The sequence below is a fragment of the Carassius gibelio genome, chromosome B5, assembly GCF_023724105.1.
Source record: "Carassius gibelio isolate Cgi1373 ecotype wild population from Czech Republic chromosome B5, carGib1.2-hapl.c, whole genome shotgun sequence".
NCBI classification, from domain to species: Eukaryota; Metazoa; Chordata; class Actinopteri; order Cypriniformes; family Cyprinidae; genus Carassius; species Carassius gibelio.
Window position 1 is genome coordinate 22,835,410 of NC_068400.1, and position 15,843 is coordinate 22,851,252.

At 35.7% G+C, this 15,843-nt stretch overlaps 1 protein-coding gene and 1 pseudogene across 1 annotated transcript; both read left to right on the forward strand.

The window, feature by feature from the left end:
- The first annotated feature begins 4,349 nt into the window (after positions 1-4,349).
- On the forward strand, positions 4,350-10,434 carry ehd2a (EH-domain containing 2a). Its single transcript, XM_052557063.1, has 7 exons — positions 4,350-4,520; positions 4,833-5,128; positions 5,712-5,888; positions 6,160-6,257; positions 6,614-7,026; positions 9,020-9,184; positions 9,320-10,434. The coding sequence occupies exons 2-7, from the start codon at positions 4,851-4,853 to the stop codon at positions 9,890-9,892; spliced, it is 1,704 nt and encodes a 567-aa protein (XP_052413023.1). The 5' UTR covers positions 4,350-4,520; positions 4,833-4,850; the 3' UTR covers positions 9,893-10,434.
- A 103-nt stretch (positions 10,435-10,537) lies between these two features.
- On the forward strand, positions 10,538-15,234 carry LOC127958264 (selenoprotein W-like; annotated as a pseudogene).
- Positions 15,235-15,843: the final 609 nt, after the last annotated feature.

Here is a 15,843-nt window from a genome sequence, read left to right on the forward strand (position 1 = left end):
GAAGTGCTGCAATGACACTGACAGTTATAAAATGTAAAAAAAAAAAAAGATTTCATACTCACTGCCATTCCAATTTCAACTGCCCACACTCTGTTTCAGTTTTCCTTTTTTTTTTCATTAATATGCAGTAAATTTACACTGGTTGCCATAGTAAGCGGGGCTCAAAAATGGATGGCCCCCTCACTCAAGGCATTTTGGGGTCAATTTTGTACATCTATGTACATGTTTATTTTGTACCTTGCAAATATAATAATTCATTCTGTCACCAATATAATGGTATTTGATTTAGCTTAATTTACAAAAAACTGATGGTGATGAAAACTACACACCAGTCAGTATTGTTTCCCATTGCATGGAGCTACAGTATAATGCAATATAATAATAATATTAGTATTTGTAGAAAATATAAAAGATTAGTCTTTTTGTTATCAAGCCTTTTACATGATTTTTAGCTAGATTAAGCCGCTCTTAAATTTAAAGGAAACTATATTATATGAACAATATTATTTTGGAAATTTATAGTTTCTATTGTAGTTTCATTATTACATTTTATTTCTACATTTTACAGAATTGTACTATTAGATGTATTATTTCAATCACTTACTTTTTGTTTAATATTTGAATATTTATTTTTTTTAAATTTAAAATCAAATGTATTACATTTTTTAATTTCCTCTTTTTTTGACTGACACACGATTGACACCTATTTCGTTTAAACGGACAGTTCAGCCAAAAATTGAAATTCTGTCATCATTTACTCATCCTCAAGTTAATTTCTTCGGCTGAAAAAAAAAAAAGAAAAAAAAAATCTGGTTGCTGGTCCCCACGTACTGCTATAGTATGAAAAAGATATTATGGAAGTCAATGGGGACTAGAAGTTGTTTGGTTATACACATTCATCAAAATACATTATTTTGTGTTCAGCAGAAAAAAAGAAATGCATACAGGTTTGAAACAACTTGAGCAGGGGTCACCCAACTTGGTCCTGTAGAGTTCAGTTCCAACCCTAATCAAACATACCTGAACAAGATAATCACGGTCTTGCTAGGTATACCTCAAACTTCCAGGCAGGTGTGATGAGGCAAGTTGTAGCTAAACTCTGCAGGATCTCCAGGACTGAGTCTGGTGAACCCTAAACTTAAGAGTAAGTAAATGATGATACAGTTTTCATTTCAATTTTTTTGGGGACTTTTCTTGCTTTCTTTTAAAATTTTTCATAGACAACTAGCACTCCCTTGTGGCCCCTGGGAGTCCCTGAATCCCTGATGAAAACCTCTGATCTAGAGAATCAGTGATCTTAACTGAATCAGTCTGGGGGCAGCATGTGAGATACTTACAGCTGATGATGGAGTTTAAATGCTCTCTGACAGACGCCACAGAAATGAGGCCCATCCTGTCTGTGGATCAAGAGGTGTGCTTTAAGTGCACTGGATGTTTTCAATTCTTTCCTGCGAACACGGCACTTATTCACAGAGACTCTGGTTCTCTTCCCTGAGCCCACAGGTGTCCGACACTTGAGCTCTGCTTCAGGACAGACAGAGGATGATGGAGAGGGTGTAGAAGTCTTTCTGCTTTCTGTATCAAATGAGAAAGGCATACATTGTCATTTTGAACGTGCAGAAAAACACAAAACACGAGGAGCACAGAGATTAAACTTGCTATTTTTCTTACTTGAATCAGACATAGCGTCTGGCCACAGTTTTGACTTTGATGGTGGTGGTATGGTGTTGGACGCATCTCTGGACACATTCTTGGAGGATGAGAGCAGAGACAGACTCTGATCTGAAGAATCATCCACCTCCATTAACAGCTTAATCGAGTCCCTGTGGCTCAGACCAGAAATGAAATTCAAAAAAAAAAATCATAAATAAGTATACATAAAGAAATTCAGCAATTCAGTTTATTAAAGAACCACGGTTTAATATATAAATATCAATTTCGGCCAAAAACGTAAAATCATTTAAATAACAGTCTCGCGAGCCAATTCGAAAAGCAGATACTTTCAAGTTTTTGAACTAACGGAAATAAAGGTAAAACAATGTCATTTTAACAGGTTAAAGCATTTCACCATAAAGATAAACAGCTGATAATTTCTGGGTGGGAATGTAACTTATCTAGTGACGTTAACCTTTCTAAAGTCACAAAAACGCATGCAGCGAAAATAACGTCATCATATAAAATACAAATCGCATGTGGTATAGAAGTAAAATAAACAAACCTATTTAATTGTATAAAAACCAATATTTATGTCTTTACCAAGCTAGCAGCGTGTCCCCTCAAAATGTAGCTAATTGCTTAAATGCTAATAGCGCGGAAAAGCCAGTAAAGTGCGCGGGGAGTAATGATGAGCGGTTCGTTCTTCGAATCAGTTCATTCGGAGAACCGATTCATTTAAATGAACGAAACGTACGAAGAGTTGCGTGTCTCCAAGAGTGCTTTATTCTTCTATTATTACTAATTAATTAATGTATTTATTTTCTTATTTATTTTAATTTCAGCCCTGTGCTGTTTTTTTTTTTAAACAGGACTAGAAATCATTTGTAATTGAACCCATTTTAATAACGAGTATCATTTGCATGTTCCTGATATAAATGTCTTTTAAAATTAGCAGGATTTTATAATAATGTGGCTGAATATTTAAAATATTTCAAATCTGAATCGGCCTAAAAACTGAATGTGTTTGAATTGGTATACCAGCAGAGGGCAACCAAACTGCATTTACAAGATCCGTTGAGCTTAACAAATCTGCTTTACATACCATTACTGATTTTTTACACATGTGATATGTAGCCTATATAATAATGTAATAATTCAAATGAATTTACTTTTTTGTTTCTTCTCAATTTTCAATGGAATTCCTAAAATGAAATGGGTGGAAGGGAATGATGAGGGTCGGTATAAAAATAAAAAATAAAAATGCTTTTACAGAGTTCAAAATGATTTCCATAAATGTCACAAATCATCTTACATGGAGGAAGTTATAACAAAAACATTCTTTTTACTTGGTATTGATTTACACAGTTTGTATGCAACCTTAATTTGTAGCAGATAAATGTGGAGAAATTACACTGAACATATTTGTAAACACAAGTTTATACATTGTCAGCACATTGCATGCTCCCTCAAAACTTGCGACATCTGTGGCATTGTGCTGTGTGATAAAGCTGCACATTTTAGAGTGGCCTTTTATTGTGGCCAGCCTGGCACACCTTTGCAATAATCATAGTGTCTTATCAACATCTTGATATGTCACACCTGTGAGGTGGATGGATTATCTCTGCAAAGGAGAAGTGCTCACTAACACAGATTTAGACAGATTTGTAAACCGCGTTTGAGAGAAATAGGTCTTTTGTGTACATAGAAAAAGTCTTAGATCTTTGAGTTCAGCTCATGAAAAATGGGGGCAAAAACAGAAGTGTTGCGTTTATAATTTTGTTCAGTGTAAATCAAAGTCTATTGAACTGTTGTGAGAACTATTTGATAGTAAAGTATGTGACAACTGATTGATCTTTTTACCATCATAATCTCAGTAAAGGCCTAATAATTAAAAGACTTAGACCTCTCCTTTATAATATCTCGGTAAATTACTTATAATATAAGAAGATAGAACTAGAGGGACGCACTGTTTAACAGAGTTGAACAGGCGTGGAAAATGGTTGGCGATGCTTACAGCTTTGCAGTTTCTTACTGGGGAGGAGGAGATTTGTCTTTATATTACATTGGATCTCTGCACACAATAGACCTCTACAAACTACCACCATCTAAAACCTACAAATACAATACTTAAATTGAATGCCTCAACTTTTAATGAGTGCAATTTTACTAAAAAGGAAGAAGAGATGTGAAAAACTACAATTGCCGTTGCATCCATTAATAAAATCCCATCTTGCTGTAAACGGGTAAGAGCTCCAGATATGGCTTAAGCATTTTGTTTATAATTTGTTTAGGTATTTCTATATTTTAATATGACTAATTTAATTGTGTGTGTGATTAGTTTTGTTAATCATGCAGTAACCATTATTGTAAATAAATGAACTAATTCTACTTTAAAAATGATAGATTGCTTTTGAAATTTAATCTTAAAACAAGATCTGCTTCCCATTATTGTCTAAGCATGTAATTATTGCTGTTTATAAAGGTTTACATAACAGCGTTTTTGCAATTTAATGCATTAAAAAATCTAACAAAACAATGTATGTAGATGTGCATGTCTCTGTTATGAAGTAATTTGAAATAATCCCCACAGTCTGGTGTCCACCCTCAGCATTTTTGTCCTTTAAACCCATTCATGGGCTCATGCATGTTTTTGAGCTCCGAGGCTAAGATCCAGACACCAGATGCCATGACACTATCATTTCTGAATGTTTCATATGCCTCACTCCACCCACTTGGACCACTTTCTTCCCATCAGGCAAATCTGAGAGAGTCCTGAGAAAGAGCAGGCAACTCCCCTCTGTTGTACAGATGTGCCTAGGGTAACCACTAAGAGCACATCTGTTCAGCTCTACAGCGCTGTCAAAGTGAGTCCAGCTACATTTTATTTGCTAAATGTGATCTCTGAAAGCATGCAGTACAAGATGTTAAATGCAATATTTGGTTAATAATTCATAGTTAAATAGTGCATTGTTTAAAATATGGTCAGATGGATTTGGGCCAGTAGAATGAGTAGTTTTTGAAACCACTTTAAAGCTGTGCAGTCATTCTTACACTATTATGTACTTGGGTTTTATGACTTTGACTGATTTAAATGCAGCTGTGCTCTGTGTCTTGAATTGGTCAACGTCAACCACAATGTTTATAATCTTGGGATTTCTTCCTTCTAACATGCCAAGATACCTGCAACAAACTAAATGTCAACAACCACACGTACAAAGGCAAACTCTCTACTGAAGTGCAACGGCTCAATGGCTGGCAAAGAAATGAAGAACAAAGGTGGTAAATGTCTTAAGGAAGTTCATACAGTTACTGAAGCTCTGAAGACCCTCTACCGGCAAAAACTGCTCCCGCTGGAGAAGTATTATGACTTCTCAGATTTCCACTCATCAAGCCTTGAAGATGCAGATTTTGACAACAAGCCCATGATATTAGTGGTGGGTCAGTGCTCTACAGGCAAGACCACATTTATCAGGTGAACACTGCAATAATCAAATCTAGCTTCAGAACAGTATACACAATAATAAGTGCTAGACAAATTAACTTCAAAAGTTTGTTACGTGTCAGTTAATCAATTGACTGCATAAAAGTAAAAGCATACTAGCATTATACAGTGGTGGTTTTGAGTCAGTTATTTCTATATTTTGCTGTTGTTTCAGTAGGAAATATCAGTTTACATTTCCAAAAATCCATTTTGCCATTTCAGCCAGTACTCCACACAGAGATCAGATCTCATGATTATTCAGTCTGTCACTCGAATAACATTTGGAGACATTGCCACAGTTCTTCTTGATTTATCCTGTCTCAGTTTGTTCTGTTTCTTCATGTTATTCCAGACAAACTGATGATGATGATGAGATCAGATCTCTGTGTGGAGCACTGGCTGTTGTCAGACTCCTTCTGCAAACAAAAATCTCACTGGATTATTACAATTATTGACAAAATGAAGGTTTCATAATAGCATTAATATTAATTATAAATCCTATTTGTATCCAGGTAATCTCTTAAGAAATGTCTGGATCATTTTTCACCCCAATTTGTCTCTTATGTGTCGGCAGATATCTTCTTGAACAAGAGTATCCAGGAAGCCGAATAGGCCCAGAGCCCACAACTGACAGTTTCACTGCCATAATGCATGGAGAGATTGAGGGAATTATTCATGGCAATGCTTTAACTGTTGATCCCGACAAACCGTTCCGCAAACTCAGCTCGTTTGGAACAACCTTCCTCAATCGGTGAGTGAGACAGAAGCAATAATGCAATAAGAAGAAATACAAATCACAGTGGGAAAGCTATGTTGAACTTGGACTGAAAGAGTCAAAATGTCTCCGCCAGCAGAAATCACTCCTGTGAAAGGGTGGACATGGCCAAAAGAGGAAAACATTAACTAATACATCATTATTTGGCTCAGCTGACTGCATCCCTTTAAGGGAGCATCTGTGGATGGGTTTTTTCCCCATGTTATGTCAGTTTGAAAGATACAGAATGTGAATTAAACTTTTTCAGGTTTCAGTGTGTGCATCTGCCTAACCGAGTCTTGGAGAGTATCAGCATCATTGACACACCAGGGATTCTGTCTGTGGCCAAACGCCAAATGAGCAGAGGTACAGAGTGTCCTAAATAGTGCTGGAAGTCATGCAAATCATAATATGCAACCTAAGTCGTCTTTTATACTTAATGTTTAAGTACACTCAACAAAATATATTTGGCAGCTGTGTTTCCACAGAGAACCTTGAACATCCATGGAACCTTTCAGAAGGTTCTTTATAGTGGAAACAGTAATTCAGATTATTAAAATGTTCTTCACCATTCAATGAAATCTTCTTTGGCATAGTTCTTCTATGACATCACTGCAAAAAAAAACCTTTGGAACCTTGTGGTGCGCGTTATATGACACTGAAGTGTTTCATATATCTGATCCAACACTGTGAATTTCTTCACCATCTTCTTCTTCTTTCAGGGTATGACTTTCCAGCGGTCATCCGTTGGTTTGCAGAGCATGTTGACCGCATCATCCTCTTGTGTGATGCACACAAACTAGAAATCTCAGATGAGTTTTCACACACTATAATGGCATTGCGAGGCAATGAGGACAAGCTCAGAGTGGTGCTCAACAAGGCTGACATGGTGGACTCCCAGGAGCTGATGCGAGTCTATGGCGCACTCATGTGGTCACTCGGCAAGGTGTTCTGCACACCAGAGGTTCTGAGGGTCTACGTTGGCTCCTTTTGGTCCTCTCCAATGCGCATGACAGACAATCGAAAACTGTTTGAGCAAGAAGAGGAAGACCTTTTTGCAGAAATTCAGAAACTGCCACGAAATTCTGCAGTGAGAAAACTCAATGATCTGGTGAAGCGAGCACGACTTGTGAGGGTGAGATTTGGTTTCATGAAATCACAAGTGAACTTCAATAACTATCAAACCATTTTTGAGGTCATCTTTATGCTAGTGTTGACAAAGTTGTCATTGTACAGTATTTCTCTTCTAGAAAAAAGAAAAGAAAAAACAATTATGACACATCCACATACCACTTACACTGACTACTGATAAAGTAGCAAATCATGATGGGATTTAAACCAAACTTTATTACCTTTTTTAATTAACAATGGAACCTCCCGTTTTAAATAAAACAAACTGTAAAAAAAAAAAAAAAGTAATGTTTTTATGTGAATAAGAGTGTCAATTCAATTATACACAGCAAAAAATCCAGAGTGAAATTAACTCTGCTGGGAGTACATGTGAGACCACACTCAAGAGTGTGAAAGTGTTAAAATAGGAGTGTTAAATTAACACTGAAGCAGAGTTAAAGTTAATTAGATAATTAGGTGATTAATTGAGTGATGATTGACCATTATTGACGAGACCTGATGTTAACATGCAGAATCAACAAAGATGAAAATCACTATGTTTATGTCACCATTATAGTGGTCAGTGTTTGCTTTAGTTGGGCTCTTGAGCCTTACAAGTTTAAAGTGAGATTTGGTTTGGCTGTTACAACTGAATTGTAACAAACAGACAAGAAAAAAAAATCATAACATGGGCATTTTACCTGAATCACCAAAATCAACTAAAGCCTAAACAGATTTGATTGACCTCATTGATTATAACAACCCTGTGACTGTACAGTACCTGCTAATTAAAAGGATTTTTTGAAAGTTGTTCTGATAATTAAAAAAAGCTTGTTTTAGGCACACACATACATCAAAGATTAGTGTAGGATTCTCAACAACGGTGACAAACAGCATATTCAGAACAACTCTAAACATTAGAAAACAAACTACTAAAAGTAACATATAAAAAAACAAAAATAGAATAGTAAGAACAAAGGAATTTACTGAAACAATTCAGCTACTAATTTATTCATGCCGCAATGCATCATGGGAGTCATGGATGAATTTTGATAGGTGGCACCCAGAATGCACTGCAACATCCTTTTTGGAATTTCACCATTGTTGAGATTCACAGGTTGATTCTTGATGTTTGCATGTCTAACTAAAAGACTCCTTTTGAAAGATTTTCGAGCAAACAACTTTCACGAAATTCCTCAGGATTGTATTTAAAATGCTGGAAATAAGTTGTTGAAGAAACACAGTGCTGCAATAATCAACAATGTAATTTTAACTCAGTAATTCATGAACAACAATAGTCTTTGCTTGTCCATCAGTTTTATAACTAAGTTATAACTGACAATGAAAATCTGACTTTAACATTTTAGGGGTCAAGAGCCCAACTAAAGCAAACACTGACCACTATAATGGTGACACCATTAAAATAGTGATTTTCGTATTTGTTGATTCTGCATGTTAACATCAGGTACCATCAATAATGGTCAATCATCACTCAATTAATCACTTAATTATCTAATTAACTTTAACTCCGCTTCAGTGTTAATTTAACACTCCTATTTTAACACTTTCACACTCTTGAGTGTGGTCTCACATGTACTCCCAGCAGAGTTAATTTCACTCAGATTGTTTTGCTGTGTATATTTAACATTTATATCCTTACATATCTCTACATATATTTAAATATCTTCATTTGTTGTTTTGAAGATAAACTAAAGTCTTATGGGTTTTGAATGACATGAGGGAGAGTAAATGACAGAATTAAAATTATTTCTCCATCTCGTTTAATATGCCGTTTCTCTACTAAACAATGTGTGCTTTTATTTGAAAATACAAATGTGATTCTCTTGAAGGTCACAACATATGAAATGTGTGAAAGGTTTCCTTTTGGGAAAACAAAATAGACTTTGTGTCTAATGTAGTACATGTGATTGAAATCGATCAGCATCCACATGCTTCTTTTGTTTTAGTCAATTGAAATCATAAATCTGGCTTCTCTTATTTGTTTTCCTCACCCACAGGCCCATGCTTATATCATTAGCTCTCTAAAAGAAGAAATGCCTTTAGTTTTCTGCAGAGAAAAGAAGAAGAGAGATCTAATCTATGACCTTCCTATCATCTATTCAAGAATCCAACAGAGATATCAGATTTCACCTGGAGATTTTCCAGATTGTGCCAAGATGCAGGTGTCCAGATACTTTACAATCAAGCATGCACATTATGAAATCCATATTCTGCCACTACTATATGTATGAGTTTAAACTGAGCAAACGTATATGATATCTGTCTGATAAGCTTCTTAATTCTTACCTCCCACACAGGAGCGACTCATGAGTCATGATTTCAAGTTTAAAGCCTTCAAGCCTAAGCTCTTAGCAGAGCTGGATGAGCTCCTAAACACTGACACAGCCAAGCTAATGCCTCTTCTGCACCAAGAAAAAGAAACAGCTGACCGACTTTTAGTGCAAGGAGGACCTTTTCTAGGGTCACAAATGGGACCTTTTATTGGGGGGAACCCATTTAATAACTATGGATCCAATGAAGGAAATGATCATGTCTCGGATGAAGAATGGGTGGTATCAAAATATAAACCAAAGTACGATGAGATCTTTTACAGCCTCTCGCCTCATGAGGGAAAGCTGAGTGGGTCTAAAGTGAAGGGCTGGATGATGAGCACTCATCTACCCAGCTCAGTTCTAGGACGAATCTGGAAGCTCGCAGATGTGGACCGTGATGGCATGTTAGATGATGAAGAGTTTGCTTTGGCCGGCCATCTCATTGAGGTAAAGTTGGAGGGCTTCGGGCTCCCTCATGAGCTACCTGCGCAACTGGTGCCACCATCCAAAAGACAGCACAAGAACTCTGGAACAGAGATTAGAGACAATAATGATTAGTCTGCATGTCTTAATGTTTATGATAACAGTGATTATTCAACATTTAAGTAATTAATAATATTAAACAAATGTATTCATTCCTATAATACCTAAAATCACTTATTGCTTGCAAAGTTTGGATGTATAAATCCTCCATAAGAAAAAATCTCAAAAGACAAGTTGTTGTGATGTTTCAGATTGCCTAAGTGTAGGGAACAGCCTATTCTGTGAAACCTGCTTGGCTAGTTGCAGAAACTCCCTCGAGACTGTTGCTATGAGGCACAATGTCAACACTTAAAGGTGCCTTATATGGGGTTTCAAATACTATTTGTCAAGTAAAATTTTGTTTAATTCAAGAAATTGTTGGTCCAAAAGTAATTTAACTTGTATGGTATTTATGTAATAATGACTGATCACTATCACATGTACAAAGGACCTATTCAGGAAACCGAACTGAAGAATATAATTTCAAGTCGCGTCCATTTACTGCAGAATAAAATGTCCTAAACTGCCTGTTAAGAAAGTGACCGGATGATTGCAAATAAACTGACATAATTGTATAACTACTGAAAATGTCCTTTTTGGTAAGTAAGTTACATAAGATCGAGAGAGCTGCGCCACTTGAAATCTCGCGAGAGCTGCGCCACCTGCTCCGCCTCAAATCTTTCATAACAGTCCAGGAAATAGCATTTATTTTCCAGAAGCGAAAGTAATTCGCTCAGTTCAGCGTCTGCATTCGCCACAACACAACCACCGCTTGATCCAGTCAAGAACAGCATCATGACCGTCAAAGTTCATATAATTTACTGGTAGGTTGTTGTGCTGTTTATTTTGCCTCACTGTTGAGGCTCAGTTAAACTATTCGCCTTTTAACGTTTTTAAGAATCAATATGACCGACTTAAACTATTACGAAATTGAGCTTTTTCGAAAAAAACAAACAAACAAACAAACACAAAACTAAATCGATTAAAGCTCTTTTAACTTTTGCCAGGCAACAATCACGACATGAACAGGCAGGGTTGCTGTTGTTGTTCTGGTTGCTCAGGAACACCCGTGCGTTTCTGTTTAGCAGCATTGTTTGGTTTCCAGCATAGATCGAATCTTTTTCTCTTTAATTGTTGGCGAGCCTTGTCTTGTATATTAAAAGTTTGGAATCCGTTAGGTTAATCTTTAATAAATGCATTCCTTATTCACTGGATCTCTCTTTTCAGAAACGGATAGATTAAAAAACATAGTAACTATGCAAATGACTGTTTGACCAATGAGGTGAATGTTATTTAAATAATTGTTTGTGTGTGTGTGTTTGTCATCTCCTAGTGGTGGATGAGGGTACAGGCCCAAGGTAAGTTTTATTTACCCACATAATCAACTCAACAACAAACATAACTTGTTGGAGAATCTTGTCCAACTATATGATGTCTGTCTCTTCTGTTTTGTGAACAGTTCATCAAACTCAAGACGTTGCTTGAGGATGAGTTCCCAGGGGAACTTGAGATTGTATGTGTTTTTTTTTATTATTGTCATTTGTTTATAACGTTGTAATTTTTAAACTAAAACATGCATTGATAACTTGAATCTACAAAAGCTCAACGTATCGTTTTCTTATAAAAATCTTTCTAATCTTCCTCAGACCGGTGAGGGCACACCCTCAAGCACAGGGTGGTTTGAGGTGGAGGTAAACAAAAAGTTGGTGCACTCAAAAAAGGTAATAAGGAATCTTTTTTTCACTTTTTTCCCTTTTAAAGATAACAGTTTTTACAGTCTTCCTTCTTTTCCTCGCTTTCCTTCGCTTTTTAAATAGCTAGTAAAAGTGGTGTGCTCATTTTACTTTCGCTTTGAAATAGCAACAATTCGGCATAAAGCAATTGTTCATTTTAAGGTTGTTTGAATTTCACCCTTTTTCTTTGCTTTCCTTCACTTTAAATAGTCATGCGCATTTTACTTTCACTTTCAAAAGCAGCAGTAGTAGTTAGCAGCAGTTCAGCGTCAATTGCTTGAATGCAACAACATGTCTGGAATCTGCATTATAGCATTCAGATAGCATTTAGATAGAATTTAGATATATTTACAGTTTATGTATCTCAGAGGGGACATGGATGCATTTAACCTGCAGTTACAGACGCACAAATAATGTTTCCTTTTTAACATAAAACGTTGAACAGTGATATTTGAAATTATTTATGCGTTAAAAAAATTGTAGAAATTAAAACCGCCAGTAGGTGGCAGCAAGTGACTTATTGAGTGAGCCATTGAGATTCAACAGATTCATTTAAATGGCTGATTTGTTTAGAAACAAAGCATTTGAGGTGTTAATGAGTGAATCCCTGAATAATTTTTATCAACCAATTCGTTGATTCATTCAATAAGTAAACACTGTCCATTGCTCAGAGATGCAAAACGGTGCTCTTTGTTTGGAACTATTTTTAATAGCAAAATTTAGCAAAAACAAGCAATATTATGTCTACAATGTAAGTCACTTGTTGCTTTACTAAACTTGTATAAAATGATTATTAAATGTATTCATGCTGATATCTGCAGAAAATTAAGTTAACTATATTCAATTTTCTGTATATAAATATAAAAAGCTTACAGAAGCATTTTTGCCATCTACAATTTAGACTGCCTGGAATCTGACACGTCAATAGCTCCGCCCTTACACCACAGCTTATACATACAGTCGGCATCTAGTCATAGTTGGGGGCGGAGTCGGCGTGGGAGAAAACACAGCAAACATCGTGTGTATTTGAATGAAAAAAATGCACATATTGAGCACTCATTCCCAGAGACACGTAGAACAATTCTAGTCTCTTTAAACTTTAATATTCATATACACTAGTCCGTATCGATATTTGATTCATTTTACAGCCCTACTGTAGATGTATTCATTTAAAAATAGCCATATTTCATGATGTTCTGTCCAGGTCCATTTGTGACTGGATTCCGCGATTCTATCCATGTCACAGACGGGTGAATTTATGAATGAAAGTGTAAAAGTTCACACAAAGTTCAAAACCAAGTTGTTACGTATCCTTACGCTTTTTTTAAGTGGGTATACGGAAATCCTTGGTCTTTTCTAGTGGTATCACTTAGACTACACCTCTTAGCAGACGTGTTTTCATGCGAGTTTAGGTTCGACACTAGGCTAACGTTACATAGTTTTGCTTCAGGTAGAATAAGGCTAATTATATATGCATGCCACTTTCTGAAACAACCTTACACAGTTTTGATAACGTTATAATGAACACAATGTTAACGTAGCCTGCCTGTGATTAAAGGCAGACTGCACATACATACATGCTTAGTCTTGGGATTCCACAACTTCCCTTGATCATCCTCACAATTTATTGCTTGTAGCCATTTTGTCATAATTTACGGTTCTGTATGTTGATTAGGAAGGATGTAGAACTTTAATTAATAATTTGTTAGTTTATTGGAGGTACAGAAAACGACACAGGAACTCTTTGGCATGATTGTCCCATGTATTTCAATTGGCACCAAGGCAATGTTTTCCCCCACGAGCTAAATTCACATCACGTGACCGGGCGTTCCCGGGGCGTTCCCAGACCAACCGTCTGAGACAATGAGTCGTTTTGAGACGGAGGGGATGTTCATTTTTTTTATTTAAAGATAATGAGGGCACATGAATTCAAAAATAATAATGAAGTGCATGGATAAATTATTTATAATAAACACTGCAGTATTCCATTAAAAAATTGTAAAATTGATTTCATGGTGACTTTAAGCTAAATAATTACTGACAGTTAACATAATTTTAGCACTGATCGTTCATCAAACTGATTAAAATAGTGTTAGAATAAAATTGACCAACGAAAAATCATACGATTTGACAACACTGTCATGTTAGACTAATTTAAACACTTTCTGCATCATGACGTAATTATAATACATCATAACGCAATTTGCATGGCACACGCAGTTAAAATAGTTTGCCATTTTTATGTGCTCTTAAAGTATCATTTCTAAAAGAAAAATGAGTTAAAAAAAATGATTATCAGGTGCACAAGGCAGGAAGCGATGCAATGAAGAGTAGAAGAAAAATCTCAATATAGTGATAAAAATCACAAGGAATCAGCTGTGTATTAGCTCGGGATGTTTGTGTAGTATTTTGAAATAGACTTTTTAGAACATCTTACCTGGCAACACTGACACCGTGGAATGTTTAAGCTTGAGTTAACTGCTTATTTAATAAAATTTTACTTTATTTTCTTTCAAATAAATGCTTCTATAAATGATTAATCATGCAGCTGTAATATAAACACTGCAGATTGTTTTGCGAGGATATCGCCATGTTCTCATGCCACGAGATCTCGTCACATCCCTAGTGATGAGAAAACATTCAGTGTGATGCATTGCCTCTGGCGGTCATCCAGAACTCATAGAACAGCAATTACATTCGTAACCCTCGTTACATTTCTTAACTTTTGCACAGAACACTATTTTTGATTGACCAGTGTGCTACTAAAATATAATATGGCAAAGTACATCTGTGATGTCTTACATTTGACCAATATTTTCTTTGACAGAATGGAGATGGATTTGTTGATTCAGATTCAAAGTTCAAAGCAGTTGTGACTGCCATCGAGCAGGCCATGGGGAAATGAGCATGAACTGATCATAGAGGTGAGAATAATCTGACAAAGAGCCATGCACACATAAAAAACATGTTCGTTCCAAACATGTTTGACTTTCTTTTTTGTGGTGGAAAGATATTTTAAAGAATATTGGTAAACAAATATTATTGGTTCCCATTAACCTCCATGGATTGAATAAAAAATACAGTGGAAGTCAGTGGGAACTTTGTGGTGACCAGAATTCTTTGAAATATCATCTTTTGTGTTCCAAAGGAGAAATTAAGTTAAAATGAGTATGTGTAAATTATGACAGAATTTAAAATTTTGGGTGGACAATCCCTTTAACACCTCCTTTTCTTGTCTTTTTCTTCTAATTAAAATGAGTTTTGTATTTTCTCTGCAGTTTTTCTTCTCTGTTTGTTGGGCTCCTGGGCAGTGCAACAATGATGGTGACGTCCAAAGTGTTTTAAGCATGGATGTTGCTTGATGCTATCCGCTCTTTCTGGGAGAAGACACTCAGAGCCAGAAACTCTCTATGAATACTGCTTCAGATAAATGCTTTAACTGTTTAAAATAATAAGGGAAAATAAAAAGGGAAATGATAACATTAGACAGAATTTGGACAGAGCATGTCCAGTTGAAGTACATTAAAAAAAAAAAAAAAAAAAAAAATTCTCTGTTTGCTTCTGTTACAACCATAGACTGTATAACAACGCACAAGTTTACAATCTGTTCAAGATGTTCATGCAATAAAAGATGTTAATGGTGAAGTGTTTGTCTTTCATTCATTGGTGCTTTAACTAAAAGGTGGCAGCAGACTTTGTCCCTGTACATTTGAGAAATACAGCAATAAACTGTCACAAAGTGTTATATAGCAATGAATAATCTGAATGACCCATATATGTATATCATGAAAATTTGACACGTTTCTAAGAGATAAATGGTAATTTGATAAGTTAAACAATCTTTATATTTTAATGTCATTTTTGTTTAGATTTTGTGTAGTTTGCTATTATATAGCTTTGAAGGCATTTGTAAAAGTACACAGCGTCACTGTACTCAAAGCAAGTGAAAGATGAATATAGCAAAGATCCCAGATATAAGGATATCAGATGATTATGTGAAGAGGGAGAAAAAACATCCTGACTCATCTGTCATAGCAGACATAGGGCACATAAATATAGATAATACCAAATATTCAATTACATAATAAATTAGAGTGTGCTAGTAATACGCAATTATTAAGTTGATTTGATAATGATACATTGGTAATGTCTAAGTAGTGATGCATGTAAAATGGTGTTTACAGCAGTCAGAACGTCACCTAGCTGTCACTGCTTCAGATCTACTGTCGTCTGATAACAAAGTATATTCTTATT